The sequence below is a fragment of the Martes martes genome, assembly GCF_963455335.1.
Source record: "Martes martes genome assembly, chromosome: 15".
Taxonomy (NCBI): Eukaryota; Metazoa; Chordata; class Mammalia; order Carnivora; family Mustelidae; genus Martes; species Martes martes.
Genome location: NC_137903.1, coordinates 47,516,016 through 47,535,364, shown reverse-complemented (window position 1 = coordinate 47,535,364; position 19,349 = coordinate 47,516,016). Strand labels below are relative to the sequence as shown.

Sequence of the window (19,349 nt, the reverse complement as noted above, 5' to 3'; positions counted from 1 at the left end):
TGACTCTAAGCCAACCTCTTGGATGACAGTTCTTTCAGGCCTTTTGTGGACGGGAAGGGAGAGAGAGAAAGGGGAGGTGGTAGAGGAGTTTGGAAGCTATAAAGTACCAGATTGTTCAGGGTTTGGAGGTCATCAGAAGGACTTTGTGTTTTATTCTAGGAGTAATAAGAAGATGGGGGAGTGTTTTTACATAGAGGAGTATTCAGAAGATCTGATTTGTGTTTTTAGACGTTTACTCTGGCTGCCTTGAGATCCAGCCGTATTGGATCTAGAGGGAGAGTAAAGTTCCCCTTCTAATTCTGGTCTTGTAGCCGGTCAAAGGTCTGATTCCCAAGCGACAGCAAAAGAAGCGGAAACAACGCACAGAGGCAAGAAAGGAGCAGGACAGGATAGCACAGTAGGGGGAGGTTCCCACTGCCCACATTCTACCGGCGTGCCAATGCAGCCGACGTCAAAGGAAGTCGAGCATGCAAAAGACGTCTTTGAAGTTTTGTTTGAAGAGAAGCCATGCTTAGGAACAGGTTTGAAAAACTTGAAAATGGGATGATAAAGGAGGGCTTGCCATGCTGGGGGGCTGGCCCACATCAGGTGTGCTGAGCAGACTGCCCGGAGCAGGCCCCAAACAGACGCTCCCTGGCAGGATTGCTCAGTCCTGCTTCTCCTCAGCCACTCCCCCCTCTGCGGAGGAGCCAGAGGGGATTTGCCTCCAGAAAGGACCATCTGAGAATGGAAGTCCACTTCTTTCACTCCCTGTCCTGACAGACTTCCACCCCGTCCTGACAGACTTCCGTCCTGACCAGCCTCCGTTCTCCCCATAGCGAGGCCCCCGTGAGGCCCGGGTGCACTGCGCCCTCTCACAGTTTACCGTGCATAGGGGAGACAGAAAGCTCATCTCTGGCAGGTAATTTTAGTGCAAACGTTTTGTAATTACTAAGAGGAAATTTCAGGGCACGGGTTGCATGCAATCCTTCTTCTCCTTTGTTTGGAGTCAGTTAACGATGAAGAAGCCGCTAATTTTGCCCCTCTGTCTTAGCTGTAAGGAAGTCAGGGCATGTTCTAGAAACCGCTCTGCATAACACTTCATACCTGAACTCTTCCTTTCTGTTCAGTCCTGACTCCCAAACCTTCCAGAGCTGGGCTGGACTGGTTCAGTGGACCTGTTTTTCTCTCTCTCTCTCTCTCTCTCTCTCTGCCTTTGAGATTTCTGGAAAGGCAAAGTCCATTTAGGTGTGGGCTCAGGCTTATCTCTTCAGCCGCAGGCTGGGGTGGTTTCTCTTCAAGCTGCACAAACCCCCAGGTGGTTAGCAGTCTCTGGCTTTTGCCCTTGGACCTTGCTGTGCTCACCCCCGCACCCCCGCCCCATGACTCTTCAGCTCCCTGGCCTGCTCTGCTTGTTTGAGATCTCTGCGCCTGCAAAGCCTCCGCTTTCTCCTCTGCCTTTCTTTGTTGAACCTCATCTCTCTCTCTCTCTCTCTTTTTTTAAGATTTTATTTATTTATTTGACAGAGATAGATCACAAGTAGGCAGAGAGGCAGGCAAGTGAGAGGGGGGAGGCAGGCTCCCCACTGAGCAGAGAGCCTGATGGGGGGCTCGATCCCAGGACCCTGGGATCATGACCTGAGCTGAAGGCAGAGGCTTTAATCCACTGAGCCACCCAGGCGCCCCAAACCTCATCTCTATTTACAGGACTTCACGACCCCTTCCAGACACAGCTTGGTCTAGCCCCTCCTGTCATCTTTTCCATCTTGAGCCCTGGGACCTGAAACAGGTGAAGACAACTTGCTCTCATGTAAAATCCCAGGGCCCCTATGCTATACATTTTACAACTTTAATAAATTTTGAGAATACAACTCAGTCATTTTGCAAAGGTCATATCTGTGGACTTTTATGAATCAGATTTCTTTTTCAAGGTTTTTCTAAAAGGTATTGGTTTTATTTCAAAATTTTTACACTCTGTATATGTTTTCTAAGTATCTGAACTCCCGAATGTATTAGTACCTCTCTTTAAAGACTACTGTTTTTGGGGTGCCTGGGTGGCTCAGTGGGTTAAAGCCTCTGCCTTCGGCTCAGGTCATGATCCCAGCGTCCTGGGATAGAGCCCCGCATCGGGCTCTCTGCTCAGCGGGGAGCCTGCTTCCTCCTCTCTCTCTCTGCCTGCCTCTCTGCCTACTTGTGATCTCGGTCTGTCAAATAAATAAATAAAAATCTTTAAAAAAAAAATAAAGACTACTGTTTTTGTTAAAGAATATTGTGTGCTCTCTCTCTTTCTCTCCATCTCTCTCTGTGTGTATATATATATATATATACATATATATATATATATATAAAATATATAAGGTTAAATGATTTTTATAAAAAGTGCTCAGAAAAGATTTGAATGTACATTTTGAACTTGAAATTGAGATGTGTCAGATCTTTTTATTTAAGTAATTACAGTTGAAAGTAGTTTTAGCTCTAATTTTATAAGAGGTAAATCCTAATAATTATAGCCCTGTGTGCATTAGTAAAGATGGGTATTTCTGTTAGTATAAAACAAAGGTTCATTGGAGTTGCCTTGTGTGGGATTCTGGCTTGGTTGCAGGTGCACGGAGGATTAAGGTAGTGAATGGGAATCGTCTGTAAGCTACGTGTTTCACAAGCGCAGGCTTAATGGGCTGGGTAGGGAAAGAAACAGTACTTGCCTTCAGTCTTGCTTGAGTCAAGCTTTGGGAAGTATATTGACTTTTTAGAACTTAGGGAGGACACCCCACTGACCATTCTTGGATCTTCCCCCACCCCAGTTTAAATTCCCTTGAGGCCTAATTATATATGAAAATGTAAACACAGAAGGATCATTAAGTAGCCTATAACAAGGCCAAAGTGCCTGTAGATTCTCTACCTTCCTTTTGTTGGATTACCTATTAGTGTTTCCTGGTAATGCACAATGAATTAGGCATTCAGAATCTTTCAGGACTCAAATAGAAAAGTGTTTGCAGAGAATCCAGTATGATTGGCTTTGAAGCGGGTCTATATGGACATCTCCCTCCTTTTCTTTTCTGACTCCTGACTTAGAAACTCAGGTGCCTCTACAGTGATCTTTGAGTCTTTGCTGGATTCCATGTCTGCACTCTTTGCTTCATCTTGATCTATGGCTTTTAACAAGTTATGTATCAGTGGAGCCTATTATGGGAGTCTTTTCTTTTTAAAAAAATTAAGAACAAAGAGAATACATTTTAGAGATATTTTTTTTCCTTCTATTCATACGCCTCCTACTTGTCACTGTTTCCATCAGGATGATTTTTTAAAAAAATTAATCAAGCACTCCACGTGCATCATGGAAAAAATTTAAAAATACAGAATAGCTAAGAAAAAAAAAAAAGTGACTCCCAAATTTCACCCCACAGAAGTGACCTGTTTGGTTTATAGCAGTCTTCTCAGTGGAACCCACTGGCACATCGGTTTCTAAGAACTCTTCGTGGGGCTCCTGTCTGCTGTGGGTCTGTGTATAAAATTTACCGTTACTAGAACCATAGAGAGACAAACTCTTCCTGAAACGAAGTATAGCAGGTTAATGAGAAAGTGGCACCACCACAGTGTAATGTGCAATTAGCGCCCAGGGAAGATGGCGCCGGTTTGCCATCCCATGGAACCACTAGGCTTTGTGAGAGCAGAGGAGGTCCCTGTCAGAGCAGTGAACATTTCGGCTCACACAGACTGAACTGCAACCTGACAAACCAAACGGTGTGGGATGGCTGTGGGATTGCTTAGGGCCTTTTTTTTTTTTCTTTTTTTCTTCAAAAAGTCTTTGAATTCTTTTCAGTGTCTGGCCTAACTTAAAATTAAAGAAATATTAATGAAAACACCTCTGAGCTCTACTATTACTTATTAAATTTTAAAAAATGAGTTATGGTGGCAACATCCAATGGTAATGGAGGTGTGGGAGAAGAGATACATTCCTATGTTGCTAGTGACTTTTAAATTGCTTCAGTAATTCTGGAGTGCATTTTGTCCAATTATAGTAAGAGCCATAAAACTGATTTTGTGCCCTTTTGCTCGGTTATCACTCACATTGTGGGATATAGCTTGAGGAAATAATCTAAAAATAGAAAGCAATTTATATAAAGATGGTTACAGTTTAAATTATGGGTAATCAGGAAAGCCGTCATCAAGAGATTCCCCTTCTGTTTTACTATCCTCAGAAATGTGTTTTATCCACTCAGGAGAGCTTTTCTAAGTAATGAAGGCTTTGAATGTGACTTCACATTCAAACAAGAGAAGCCTCTCTTGTTGAGGGTGAAAAGGTGCATTTGGTGACTTTCTTTCTTTCTTTCTTTCTCTTTCTTTCTCCCTTCCTCCCTCCCTTCCTTCTTTTTTTAGTATTTTATTTATTTATTTGACAGACAGAGAGAGAGTGAGAGAGCAAGAGCACACAAGCAGGGGGAGCTGCAGGCAGAGGGAGGAGAGGGAGAAGCAGGCTCCCCGAGGAGCAACGAGCCCAATGTGGGGCTTCATCCCAGGATCCTGGGATCATGACTTGAGCTGAAGGCAGACGCCTAACTGACTGAGCACCCAGGCACCCCAGTTGGTGACTTTCTGTGCAGAATAAGCAGCTTGTGGATTTTCTTTAGTCCTACCAAATTTTCCCAAGATAGACACTAATGTTGATTTGAAAGATACTAGAATACAGAGTGAACATAGAGGACATCTTCTTGAATGCACTGGCTGCGACAGGCCCTTCCTCTAGTGTACGGGCCGATGCCTGGTCATTGCCTGATCAGCTTATTACCTCTTGGGGCAATTTGTCAGCAATTCTACTATTTAGAAAGCTCTTCCTTACGTTAGAACAAAATCAACCTACTTGCAACTTCTGCCTATTAATTTCATTTCCACCTTCTGAGGACATGTAGAATAAATCCAGCTTTCCTGTAAGTCTTTTCTTTTTCTCCCCAGGCTAAAAAGCCTTAGCTCTTTTAGACTTTCCTCAGATGTTCAACATATGTTCAACATATGGTTATTTTTTTCTGGACACATACCAATTGGTTGATGTGCTCCTTAAAGAATTCAGAAGAGGGGCACCTGGGTGGCTCAGTGGGTTAAAGCCTCTGCCTTCGGCTCAGGTCATGATCCCAGGGTCCTGGGATCGAGCCCCGCATCGGGCTCTCTGCTCAGCGGGGAGCCTGCTTCCCCCTCTCTCTCTGCCTGCCTCTCTGCCTACTTGTGATCTCTGTCTGTCAAATAAATAAATAAAATCTTAAAAAAAAAAAAAAGAATTCAGAAGAAAATGACCGCAATGCCCTGAGTGTAGTCTAAACATCGAAGAGAAGGCCTGGTTCTTGACACCACGATTTCAGGAATATTAAGACCTCATTAGCTTTTATCCATGCCATGTACCTAGATTGTGTGTGTATACAACTAAAACCCACTAGCATTTTCATTTGCATGGCCTGGCTTCTTCTCTATCCTGTAGAGTTGCTTATTTGAATCTAAGTGCTATTTCCTGTTCTTTTTTTGGGGGGGGGCACCTATAACATATATTTATTGATTTGTTTGTTTATTTATTTAATTTTTTTTCAGTGATCCATAATTCATTGTTTATGCACCATACCCAGTGCTCCATGCAATACATGCCCTCCTTAATACCCACCGCCAGGCTCTTACATATGATCTTTTCAGGGAGGAATAATTTAGATGTAATAACAGGCACTAATCTGAATTTTTGTAGATATAAATGTCAATCTAACTGCCACCCAGGTCAACACATGGAATTTTTCCAGAATTCCAGGAGGTTCTCTCATGTCCTCTCACAGCCGGCCCCTCCCCAAATGCAATCACTATTCTCGCTTCTTTTACCATGAATTAATTTTGCATGGTTGAACTTCATGTAAATGGAATTGTGCAACTTCAATTCTCACCTGGTGTCTGTGAGATTTATTTATATTGCTGAGTAAGGCAAAAGAGTATTCTTTTTATTGTTATGTAACATTCCATAGTATAAATTACACCACAATTTACCTATCTATTCAACTGTTTGGCTTTTTGGATAAAGCTACCATGACAATTACAGTACATGTCTTTTGGAAGATATACGTACTCATACCTGTTGATTATATATATATCTAGGAGTAAAACTGATGGGTCCTAGGATACATAGCTATTTTGCTTAGTACATACTGTCAAACAGTTTCCCCAAGTGGTAGTGCTGGTTTATGCTCTCATTAGTAATGTATAAAATTCCAGTTTTCCATATATTTTCCAGCACTAGTTACTGTAAGTCCTTTAAGTTTTAGTCATTTTAAAGAGGTATAAAGTGTTACCTCACTATTTTTTTTTACTATTGTTTTACTTTGTATTTTTTTGATGACTGATTACCAGTGTGGGTTTCATATAAAATTAATCTCATGATTTAGCTCTATTGAATTCATTTTGGATTACTACTTGGTAATCCCATGAATTCAGTACTCCAGCTAGCTTTTTGCTACCCACTCATTTATTTATGTTGTTTATCCTTCAAGTCTCCATCATACAGGATGTGGACCGAAAGTGGTATCAAACTCCTCTAAGTTGATGTCAGTGTTTTGATTGGCATCCTTGGGTAGGCCATTCAGCCAGTTCTGAAATCAACCTAACTGTATGATTATCAGCTCACATTTCACCATCCTTTCAATAAAGTTATCTAGAAATACTAAAATTCAGATCCTTGCACGCCTATAATATTCTTCTGATCTATCAGTCTCATCGGTACTCCTATCAAAAAATGAAGTCAGTTTAAGTTGGTATTCTTTGTGAATCCAAAATGTCCCCCATTAATCATTTATTCCCTCTCTGTGAGCCCACAAATCATACTTTTGATTTCCTAATGGTATATCTTTCACTTTATAAGTGTAGGACAGCATTGCAACTTCTGGTTTTTTATAGTTCTACGGTTTTATTAACACAAATACAATGTGCACATAAGCTATCTCTTCATTTTCTTCCCTGCATAGCCTGGCATCAGGACTGGTGACTCTGATGGCCAGCCAGGTGGCTCTTTCCATAATAGCTTTGTGGTTCTTAGAGAAGCCATTGTGAGCAATCTCTGCATAGTAAGATTCGTTGCGTATCAGCAGCACTTCAAGCTTCTTGACATTGTGGACGAGGAACTTCTGGAAGCCACTGGGCACCATGTACTTTGCTTTCTTGTTGCTCCCATAACCAGTGCTGGGCCTCAAGATCTGGCCCTTGAATTTTCTGTGTACCCTCTTGTCAATGCCTCTGGATTTCCACCAGCTGCACTTAATTTTGACATATTGGTTGGGCTGGTGCTGGATGAACTTCTTGGTTCTCTTTTTAACAATCTTGAACTTCACCAGAGGTCTGAGGGTGGCCATTATGCTGAGTAGGAGAGGGCTACCACCACTGCAGGCAGCATGGAGGAAGAGAGAACATTTGCAACTTCTTACTTGAAGCAGAAGTATGGTTTACAATGGTCTCCGTGTTTCTTTTGATGGCTGTGTTTAAACTGACTTTCTTTTTTATGAATGGAATCCTTCCATAAAGATTTTAAGATAGCTCATGAGTTGACAACTATATAATAAGTGTGTTTTGGGAGGATGAGCATTAAGAAGTATTTTGCAATGTAAATAATCATTCACTAATTTATCTCTAAACTTGAATTTCTAATTATATGATTTTCCTAGTCACATAGACACTAACATTTTACTTTTGCAAATGGGCAGAATGATGAAAATGACTGATAATGGGAAAGAGTAAAAAAAAAAAAAAGAAGATAGTTCAAAACTATAAACCACTGGAGGTCATTTAATGAAGTTAACTTGATCTATTAAGTTGGAGCTCAGTGGGCTTAAAGAGATAGTCAACTTTTTTTTTTAAATTTTTTTATTTATTTTCAGCGTAACAGTATTAATTGTTTTTTCACCACACCCAGTGCTCCATGCAATCTGTGCCCTCCCTAATACCCACCACCTGGTTCCCCCAACCTCCCACCCCCGGCCCCTTCAAAACCCTCAGGTTGTTTTTCAGAGTCCATAGTCTCTCATGGTTCACCTCCCTATCCAATTTCCCTCAACTCCCTTCTCCTCTCCATCTACCCTTGTCCTCTATATTATTTGTTATGCTCCACAAATAAGTCAAACTCAACACACACAAAACAGACAATCATATTAAAAAATGGGCAGAAGATATGAACATACACTTCTCCAAAGAAGACATACAAATGGCTATCAGACACATGAAAAAATGTTCATCATCACTAGCCATCAGGGAGATTCAAATCAAAACCACATTGAGATACCACCTTACACCAGTTGGAATGGCCAAAATTAGCAAGACAGGAAACAACATGTGTTGGAGAGGATGTGGAGAAAGGGGAACCCTCTTACACTGTTGGTGGGAATGCAAGTTGGTGCAGCCACTTTGGAGAACAGTGTGGAGATTCCTCAAGAAGTTAAAAATAGAGCTTCCCTATGACCCTGCAATTGCACTACTGGGTATTTACCCCAAAGATACAGATGTAGTGAAAAGAAGGGCCATCTGTACCCCAATGTTTATAGCAGCAATGGCCACGGTCGCTAAACTGTGGAAAGAACCAAGATGCCCTTCAACGGATGAATGGATAAGGAAGATGTGGTCCATATACACTATGGAGATAGTCAACTTTTAAAGTGTCTCAGGCATTAAGAGAATCTGGTTTAGCCTTGAGAAATCTGGAAGCAATAACAGAAATAACCAATCTATATGATAAGACTAGTTGCTATGTTTCTTTGTGCTTTAAGCAGGAAAAGTAAACATTTCATGGCATGTATCCAATTGGCTAGAAGAGCTGCCGTAATCAACCGAAGAGTTTTTGGCCACCATAAACCCTAATTAGCCTTGTATTTTATGCTTCTCATGTTGTATAATAATAAAACTATTGAATTAAAAAGAAACTAGAGGTTATGTAATTTAGTCTTTAAAATTTACCTATGAGGAAACAAATACTCAAGGAAGCTAAATGATTTACTTAAGTTTTACCACCCAGGGACTATTGAAGAAGCAGACAGACAATGTTTCTGCTCTCATGAAGAACACATTTTAGTTGAAAGGGGACACAGAAGAAGCAAAACACACATACTTGAAGAATCAAGTAGATGGTGGTAAGTGTTAGAGAAGAGTGGGATGCATTATATCAAGTGGCCAGATCCTTCCCAATTTAGTGCTCTTTCTGCTTTACCAAAATGCTTTCTAAATGACTGTTTCAGAGAAAAAGAGGAGTTAAATGACACAGTGCTCTGGAGGTGTATTGAATGTCACAAATAAAATTTATTTTCTCTCAATCAACTTATCCCCATTTGTTTTTTGAGAAATCAAAATTCAGCATTTCCAGAATGAAGATATATATAAATGAAAAATATACATAAGACGATCAGAAAGTCCAGCAGGGTTGCCTAGGGCAAGTGAAGCATATATTTTCATTTTCAAAACTGTTTGTTCAGATATATTAATTAAAGAGAACCTTCTTTTCTCAGAGGAGTTTGATGAAATGATTGAGAGTATATGACTGATCTTGAAACTATTTCTAGAACTCTTCTAAGGAACATTGGAAAGATGTTGCAAGAGGTCTACTCTAATCCTAGTTTTTGAATTGAAGCTGTCTTGTGTAGAGTTTCACCTACTTTGGCTGTCCTTCAACTTTCCTGCCATCAAACAGGGAAAACATTCAGCACCAAGCAATGTATTAGACTTGAGGGAGATTAAAAAAAAAAATCTGAGATAGGACCCTGGGCCTCAGGAATGCCATACTCTAATTAAAGAGAAAAGATAACAGTACCAGGTGGTAAGAGTGTTGAGCAATTGGTACAGATAAGAGGTTTGATAGAGATCCAAAGGAGGGAGAAATGCCTTTCTGTGGGTGGAAGGTTTCTTTGAAGGAGTTATAAGTCGGGCTGGACTCTGGAGAACGCATGCTTTGAAAAAGAAAGCTGTAATTACAGCAGTACTTGAGGAAGATTTTCCAAATAAAGCTTTTTCAGGGAGCAGGAACAGAGGCAGAGGCTCTTATAGTTCCTTAGTGATATAGATATAACATCTGCTGATGACTGATAAACCCAGCTGGCTGGATGAGGTTAATGGGGTGGGGCAGAGCGAATGAGGAGGTGGGAGAAGACTTTGCAGCCTGAGTCTGGGTAATAGATGACTTCATTCCTAGGACTGAGGAAGTCTGAAGGGAGATCTGGTTAGAGGGTCAGGTAATATTTGATTGTAGGCATGTCAAGATGTTGGCAGCGAATCTGATTTAAAATATCCATCAGATGATAGCAGAGAGGAACCGGGGGCTAAGACTAAGGTAATGGCAGAGTTGAAGACTCACATGTATGAGTACTGGTAAGTGAGAGAAGAGGATGTGGGAATTCTAAAGTGAAACACTGACCACGAATCACTGGTTCTTCTCATTGGGACATTTCTAATTGATCTCCTAGAGTCAAATAATTTTCTGGCAGCTGAAGGGAGCTGATAATTATTAATCTGATACTCATCACACTAAACACTTGATGTTGATGAAAGTCAGTAGGATAATCTATATTTGTATCCCCCTAGTCCCACTCCTGCTTATTGACAGGATAAAATACACATGCTATATGTCATCTATATTCTTTATCTATATAGATATAAAGATAGGTAGATAAGAGACATAGTCTATGTACTTATTTATACGTCTATTTATCTATGTCATGTAGTTTTCACCCAGAACAGGATATATTTGTGCGCTGAAGGAGGGCACAGTTAAATCATGCCAGGACAACATGTGTAAGCCAGGACTGCCCCAAGTAGAGCAGTTAAGTAGGGCCTCCCACGTATCAAGAAAGTATAGCACAATGGTGAAGGGTATAAAGTAAAACAAACAAACAAACAAACAAAACAACAACAACAAAAAAACAGTCTCTAACGTTTTATTAGTATGTGATCCTGAACAAACAATTCAACCTGTCTAAGCCTTGGTTTTCTCAACTATAAAATTTAAGATGATATCTTTGTCCCTCTACAGCTCTTTTTAACACAGCAACCAGAGCGATCCCTCCAGAATGCACTTGAGTTCTGAGTACATGGGTGAAAGCAGGGAGACCAGTCAGAAAACTGTACTGTGTCCAAACCGAAGGTGATTTTAGTTTGGACCAGAGTAGTGGTAATAAACATAATGAGAAAAGGTTAGATTCTGGATATAATTTGAAGGTAGGGCCTATAAGATTTTTTGGTGAGAGAATGAGATGTTAAGGATGAATTTTAAGTTATTTGGGGGCTAAGTAACTGAAGAATAAACCTGGTGTTCCTCAGATTGGGAAGACTATGAGTGGAACAGAAGATCAGGAGCCCCACTTTGGAAATGTTACGTTTGAGGGGGTATCTGGGTGGCTCAGTCACTAAATGTTTGCCTTCGGCTCAGGTCATGATCCCAGGGTCCTCGGATCGAGCCCTACTTCGGGCTCCCTGGGCTCCCTGCTCAACGGGAAGCCTGCTTCTCCCTCTCCCACTCCCCCTGCTTGTGTTCCCTCTCTCGCTGTGTCTCTCTCTGTGTTCAAATAAATACATAAAACCTTTTTTTTAAAGATTTTATGTATTTATTTGAACACAGAGAGAGAGATCACAAATAGGCAGAGAAGCAGGCAGAGAGAGGGGGAGAAGCAGGCTCCCCGCTGAGCAGAGAGCCCCATGCGGGGCTCGATCCCAGGACCCTGAGATCATGACCTGAGCTGAAGGCAGAGGCTTAACCCACTGAGCCACCCAGGTGCCCCTAAATAGATAAAATCTTAAAAAAAAAAAAAGAAATGTTATGTTTGAGATGTATATTAAACATCTAAATAGAGGTATCGAGTAAGATCCTGAAGTCTGTAGTTTAGAAAAGAGTTTGAACTGGAGACGTACACTTGGAAGTCATCAGATGAAGGATCTGAGACCAGATAACATCACTAGGAGAGTGGTAGTAGATAGGGAAAAGGAAAGATCCAAGGGCTGAGCCCTGCACATTATGGCTAAAAGAGAAGGAAGGAAGCAGCAAAGGATATTGAGAAGGAGCAGCTGGAGTGGTAGGAGGAAAACCAAAGTGCCTTGGGAGAGAACAAATTAATATTTATTAATGGGAAGAAGATAACCAACTGTCTCGGAGATATTTTTTTAAAGATTTTATTTATTTGACAGAGAGAGAGAGCACAAGCAGGGGGAGCAGCAGAGGTTGAGGGAAAAGCAGGCTCCCCGCTGAGCAGGGAGCCCGATGTGGGGCTTGATCCCAGGATGCCAGGATCATGACCCGAGCTGTAGGCAGACACTTAACTGATTGAGCCACCCAGGCACCACTCTGATATACTTCTGATAGATCAAGTCAGATGAGAACTTGGAGCTGATCATTGGGTTTAGTGACATGGAGGTCTTTGGGGAGTGGTGGGTACAAAGTTTAAAATAGAAGGGTTTAAGAGCAGATGGGAGGAAAGAAATAGGCGACAGCAAACCTAGATAACTCTTAAGATTTTCTCTAACAGGGAGAAAAGAAATGAAGTGATAGGTGGAAAGGAAAGTGAAATCAAGAGCATTTTCCCCCCAGGATGGACAATCATCAGGCAGAAAAGAAAAAGAACTGAGAATATAGCAGTGAGAAATGAGATTTGTAGAGCAATGTCAAAAAGGAGTAGAGCTAGCACACAAACTGGAGTGGATAGTCTTTGCTTCTAACTCAGGCAGTTCACCTATAATAATAAAAGCACGTGTCAATAGGTAGGTGGGGGTTAATGTGAAGAGAGGTCATAGTCCCTGGTTTGTTCTGGATATGAGCCTGGCCATTCCTTAAGTGAGTTACTGTCTGCCCAGTAGTGTAGTAGCAGAGAGCTGCATGTCCACTATGGACCTTTTAATAAGACATGCTATGTCTAGTACAGACAAAAGATTGATATCCAGAATCTATAAAGAACTCCTCAAACTCAACACACACAAAACAGATAATCATATCAAAAAATGGGCAGAAGATATGAACAGACACTTCTCCAATGAAGACATACAAATGGCTATCAGACACATGAAAAAATGTTCATCATCACTAGCCATCAGGGAGATTCAAATTAAAACCACATTGAAATACCACCTTACACCAGTTGGAATGGCCAAAATTAGCAAGACAGGAAACAACATGTGTTGGAGAGGATGTGGAGAAAGGGGAACCCTCTTACACTGTTGGTGGGAATGCAAGTTGGTGCAGCCACTTTGGAGAACAGTGTGGAGATTCCTTAAGAAATTAAAAATAGAGCTTCCCTATGACCCTGCAATTGCACTACTGGGTATTTACCCCAAAGATACAGGTGTAGTGAAAAGAAGGGCCATCTGTACCCCAATGTTTATAGAAGCAATGGCCACAGTCGCCAAACTGTGGAAAGAACCAAGATGCCCTTCAACGGACGAATGGATAAGGAAGATTTGGTCCATATACACTATGGAGTATTATGCCTCCATCAGAAAGGATGAATACCCAACTTTTGTAGCAACATGGACGGGACTGGAAGAGATTATGCTGAGCAAAATAAGTCAAGCAGAGAGAGTCAAGTATCATATGGTTTCACTTATTTGTGGAACATAACAAATAACATGGAGGACATAGGGAGATGGAGAGGAGATGGGAGTTGAGGGAAATTGGAAGGGGAGGTGAACCATGAGAGACTATGGACTCTGAAAAACAATCTGAGGGTTTTGAAGGGGTGGGGGGGTGGGAGGTTGGGGGAGCCAGGTGGAGAGTATTGGAGGGCACATATTGCATGGAGCACTGGGTGTGGGGCAAAAACAATGAATTCTGTTATACTGAAAAGAAATTAAAAAAAAATATTTCAAGGAAAAGACTGAAAAAAAAAAAAGCCATGCTATGTCTAATATATTAGTGTGAGTTTGGTGTTTCCAGTGTTTGAGACATCAAACGTCTCAGGTTTTATCTTACTTCCATGTAAATTTCCCCAAATCGAGTTATTTCTCTAAATTTCAGTTTCTTCATTTATTGAGGAAAAAGAGAGACATAGAAAGAATTTACCTCAGTCTCATTGCTCTTCCTAGAGATGACTACTGTTATCAGCTTGGTATGTGTCTCTCCCTTTACAAACTGGCCTCTGGTGTTGTTTTTATCAGGTTAGCAAAGTAATATTTTGTCACTGTAAAAATCAAAAGAAGAAGAAAATCAGCCATTTGTTATCTCACTACACAGAGATGGATATTTTAATATATCTCCTACTAGTCCTTTATTACATATATTTATAATAACATATTTTACATAATTGTAATTTTAGTGCATGTACAGTTGCCTATCTTTAAAAAAATTTAACATTATATAGAAGGCATTCTCCCATGTTACTAACAATTTTTTTTTAGAAACATCTTGTTTTTAATGACAGCATATTTCTTTAGTTAGGCGTGGTCTCATAATTTACTTAACTATTTACTATAATCTAGCTGTGTTTGAGGGATGAGACAAGCCCAGGGTCTCCCTACTACTCTGCCATCCTAACTCCTTTGGACAATCATTTACTATAATATTGGAAATTTCCAATGTTATTGCAATTATGAATAATGTTGGGATAAATTATCTCTGTTAGAAGGTGAGAATATTTCTTTCTCTCTTGAATAATTTGTGTCTTCCTTTATCGACCCTTCTGAGTTTTTTGTAAGGAGGGAGACTAGGTACCACGTTAATTATTGAACCTCTTCATCTGGGTAAGTGCTTCACATCCACTGAGCCATTTATATCAAAGGAATAATGGTGGGGACAATAATAATGATCATGCATCTTTGGTTACTTATTAATGCCATCTGCATGGTAAAACATTAATGAGCTTACACTTTGACCTGTGAAAAGTGCTTTTAATTAGAATTCTTTTCTTTGACTTTTTGCTATTTGATTCTGCCAGACTTCTGGATCCTTTGAACATATTGTCCATTGTTTGGAGTACTAAATGAGTTCGCTGGTTTTGAACTGACTTAAACATGATGATAGAAAAACAATGATTAAAAACAAATATCCCTCTAAACTTTGGACAGTGCACTGAATATAGGATGAATGTTATAGTGATTAAGAATTCCCGCAGTCTATTTTGTTTAAAAAAAAAAATCACAAAACTTTTGCATAATAGACACTCAGGATTACAAATGAAAACAAAAACATAAAAATGACCCACCTAAATAGTAATCAAATAAATAAAAATAACTACTAAAATTAGATGACCTTCAAACCTATGAAATTAACAAAGATTTTTTAAAAATGAAATATCCCAATTTTGTCAAGAATATAGAAAAATAAGTATTCAAAAAAGCTTATTGGCCAGTAAGCATATAAACTGATTCCATTTGGTCAACTTGGAAATAAACATTAATGCCTTAAAACCTGCCTTTTCTTTGAACCAGAATTTATACTTAGAGAAATGTACCCTAAATAAGTAATTATTACTATAGATTTTGGTAGAATTTAGCAACAAAAATGTGCTTTCAGCATTTTAATACTAAGAAATGAAAAGAAATAGTCTCAATATTAATTTACTCAGTCAATATTTATTATTGAGTCCTGGTATATGCCAAATTCCATCATTCCTCAGAATCTTTGGGTACAGTGGGAAACCAGGTAGGGTTTTTCCCATCAAATACCTATAGCCCAGATGATACATCCATTCCATGGAATTCTAGGCACTCATTAAGAATGTTGCTTTACACTCTGGAAAACAGTATGGAGGTTCCTCAAAAAAGTTGAAAATAGAGCTACCCTATAACCCAGCACTTGCACTGGCTGGGTAATGGACATTGGGGAGGGTATGTGCTATGGTGAGCACTGTGAATTGTGTAAGACTGATGAATCACATACCTGTACCCCTGAAACAAATAATGCATTATATGTTAGTAATCTAAATAAATAAATAAAAGAAAAAAAGAAGGTGGCGGGGTGGGGGGTGGGGTGGGGCGCGGCGGGGAATGATGCTGTAGACTTCTGCTTCAGCCAGGATGGTGTTATGGGTTTGGATTTACTCTACTATGTTAACTGAAAAGTACCAGAGAAGTTATACAGAGTAATGGTTTTTAGGCATCGGACAACAAGCAGTGTAGGACTGACAGAAAAGAAATAAACCAGATGAGTACTAAGATTATACCAGGTTATTATCTAGAGGAAACGAGATGGAGTGGGGGAACAGGGAAAGTCTCTGCTAGTCTTGCTGAATTAAAGAGATGGAAATCAGAGTTTGGGGAAGTCAAGGCTGCCAGAATTTTTAGAGTGGAGTACTAAGGGGAAAGAACTCTAAAAAGAGAGAACTCCAGAGGTCTCTAGAGGGATTCCCTGGAGTGTTTGAGTAGTGATCTGTGCACATGTGAGAGGATACTGAGGCCTGGGAAGTTAATGGCTAGAAGGATGAGTAGAACAATATTTGGAACACACAGGGTTGGCAAATATTCATGTTTTTACTAGCTAGAGCTCAAAGATTTCACAGAGCACAATACTTGGAAGGTTACCACTTTAATAATAGAGATAAATTGGACTTGACTAAAGTCTGCTCTGGACTTTCTCTAACAGAGCTTAAAAGCAAGAATAAAAAGGTTGCAGCTGGTTGCAAATAACTGTACATCAAAACAGAATCCAACAGCCAGGGATGTAAATTTCACTCTTCCTGGCAATCAATAAAAAATTATTGGTCATGCATAGAAGTAGGAATATACAAACCCACAGCTGGAGAAAAAACAGTCAATAGAAAGAAATTCAGAAATTACAAAGATGCAGGAACAAGCAGAAAGAGGACATCAAAACAGCTATTATATTTGTTATGTTCAAAGAGGTAAGGAGAACATGATGATGGGAGGAGCTTAAGTTAGAAGACAGACTTTAGAGATGAGAAATAAAATATTAGAAATGAGAAATACACTGGATTAGATTAACAGCAGATTAGGCACTGTAGAAGAAGAGATTGGTTTGAAGACACAGCAATACAAACTCTCCAAAATGAAGCAAAGGTATAAAAAAAGTTAAAAAGGAAAAAGGCATCAGTGATGTGTGAGGCAAAAGGAAGCAGTCTAACACATGTATTACTAGAAATATGGAATCCTAGGAAAAGGTAGGTAGAAAAAATAGAAAATTATTTTTGGAAATGGGCAAAAGTTCAGAAGTTGATTGAAAAGGGGAAGGTAACTTTTTATTATTATTATGGTTTATCTCCCTCTCTGGCTTTGTCTTGTTTCATTTTTTTCCTTTCTTCCCCTATGATCCTCTGCCTTGTTCTTCAAATTCCACATATCATTCAGTGAGATCATAAGATAATTGTTTTTCTCTGATTGACTTATTTAGCTTAGCATAATACCCACTAGTTCCATCCACATTGTTGCAAAAAGGAGGATTTCATTTTTTTGATAGCTGCCTAATATTCTGTATATCTATTCCATTGCCATATATCTACACCCCATTCCATATATATTCCATCCACATTCCATTCCATATGTGTGTGCATATATATGCGCGCGCACACACACACACACACACATACATACCAAATCTTCATCCATTCATCTGTTGATGGACATCTGGGCTCTTTCCATAGTTTGGCAATTGTGGGCATTGCTGCTATAAACATCGGGGTGCAACGTGGCTCTTTGGATCACTGCATTTGTATCTTTGGGGTAAATACCCAGTAGTGCAATTGCTGGGTCATAGGGTAGCTTTATTTTCAACTTTTTGGGGAACCTCCATGCTGTTTTCCAGAGTGGCTGCACCACCTTGCATTCCCACCCACAGTGTAGGAAGGTTCCCCTTTCACCGCATCCTCACCAACATCTGTCGTTTCCTGACTTGTTAATTTTCACCATTCTGACTGGTGTGAGGTGGTATCTCACTACGGTTTTGATTTGTATTTCCCTGATGCCAAGTCATGTGTCATGTGTCTATTGGCCATTTGGATGTCTTCTTTGTCATGTGTCTAATGGCCATTGGATGTCTTCTTTGCAGAAATATCTGTTCATGTGTTCTGCCCATTTCTTGATTAGATTATTTGTTCTTTGGTGTTGATTTTGGTAAGTTCTTTATAGATTTTGGATACTAGCCCTTTATCTGATATGTCATTTGCAGATATCTTCTCCCATTCTGTGAGTTGTCTTTTGGTTTTGTTGACTGTTTCTTCTGCTGTGCAAAAGCTTTTGATCTTGATGAAGTCCTAATACTTCATTTTTGCCCTTGCTTCCTTTGCCATTGGTGATGTTTCTGGGAAGAAGCTGCTGCAGCTGAGGTTGAAGAGGTTGCTGCCTTTGTTCTCCTTAAGGATCTTGATGGATTCCTGTCTTACTTGAGGTCTTTCACCCATTTTGAGTCTATTTTTGTCTGTGGTGTAAGGAAATGGTGCAGTTTCATTCTTCTGCATGTGGCTGTCCAATGTTACCAACACCACTTGTTGAAGAGACTGTCTTTATTCCATTGGACATTCTTTCCTGCTTTGTCAAAGATTAGTTGACTATAGAGTTGAAGGTCCATTTCTGGGCTTTCTGTTCTGTTCCATTGATCTATGTGTCTATCATACTGTCTTAATGATTACAGCTTTTTAATAGAGCCTGAAGTCTGGAATTGTGATGCTGCCAGCTTTGGCTTTCTTTTTCAACATCCTCTGGCTATTTGGGGTCTTTTCTGGTTCCATATAAATTTTGGGATTATTTGTTCTATTTCTTTGAAAAAAATTGATGGTATTTTGATAGGGATTGCAGAAGGTAACTTTTTGGATGATGGATTCTATATCATGACTGATGGATTCTATATCAGATATAGATATAGATATAGAATCCATCTAAATGACATTATTCATATGTCAAATCTCATCAATTTATACCCCAAATTAGAAATTTTACTGTAAATTTACTTCCATAAAAAGTTAAAGAATGGTGTCTTTCCAAAAAATGATGTGGAGAAACATGAAATGGTGTTCAAGAGGTAGTAGTTTTTAAAAAATCTTATAAAATATACTTACATTAAGATTCCAGTTTTGAAAAAAAAATAGAAAAAGACTGAAGTGATATATGACAAAATATTAGCAACACTAATTACTGTATAAGAAAAAATTTAAAAAATAAATTATTGTTTCTTATTTTTGTCTTTATTTTTAATTTTTATTTAGGTTTTTTTTTCCCACCAAAAAAATACATTATTGATGTACCAAAGAAAAGAATTGCTAATTTTTTTTTCCTTCAAGAAATCTCAGAGTTTGGGTGATGGTCTGCACAAACACATGTTAATGGTTCCTGAGAGAGAGGAAGATATCAATATTGTCCCACTGAAATGTAAAAGACACCAGCATCTTTGTAGTACCTCTGTTCCCCAAATTAGCTGAATATAGTAATTCAACATCATGACTTGTATAAAAGAG

At 39.5% G+C, this 19,349-nt stretch overlaps 1 protein-coding gene across 1 annotated transcript; it reads right to left on the bottom strand.

The window, feature by feature from the left end:
• Nucleotides 1-6,896: 6,896 nt before the first annotated feature.
• Nucleotides 6,897-7,346, bottom strand: LOC308355944 (large ribosomal subunit protein eL32-like; the record flags this gene model as incomplete). The annotated part of the gene is made up of 1 exon (XM_080824499.1): nucleotides 6,897-7,346. One exon carries the CDS (start codon nucleotides 7,344-7,346, stop codon nucleotides 6,897-6,899), a length of 450 nt encoding a protein of 149 aa, XP_080680625.1.
• Between the last annotated feature and the right edge of the window lie 12,003 nt (nucleotides 7,347-19,349).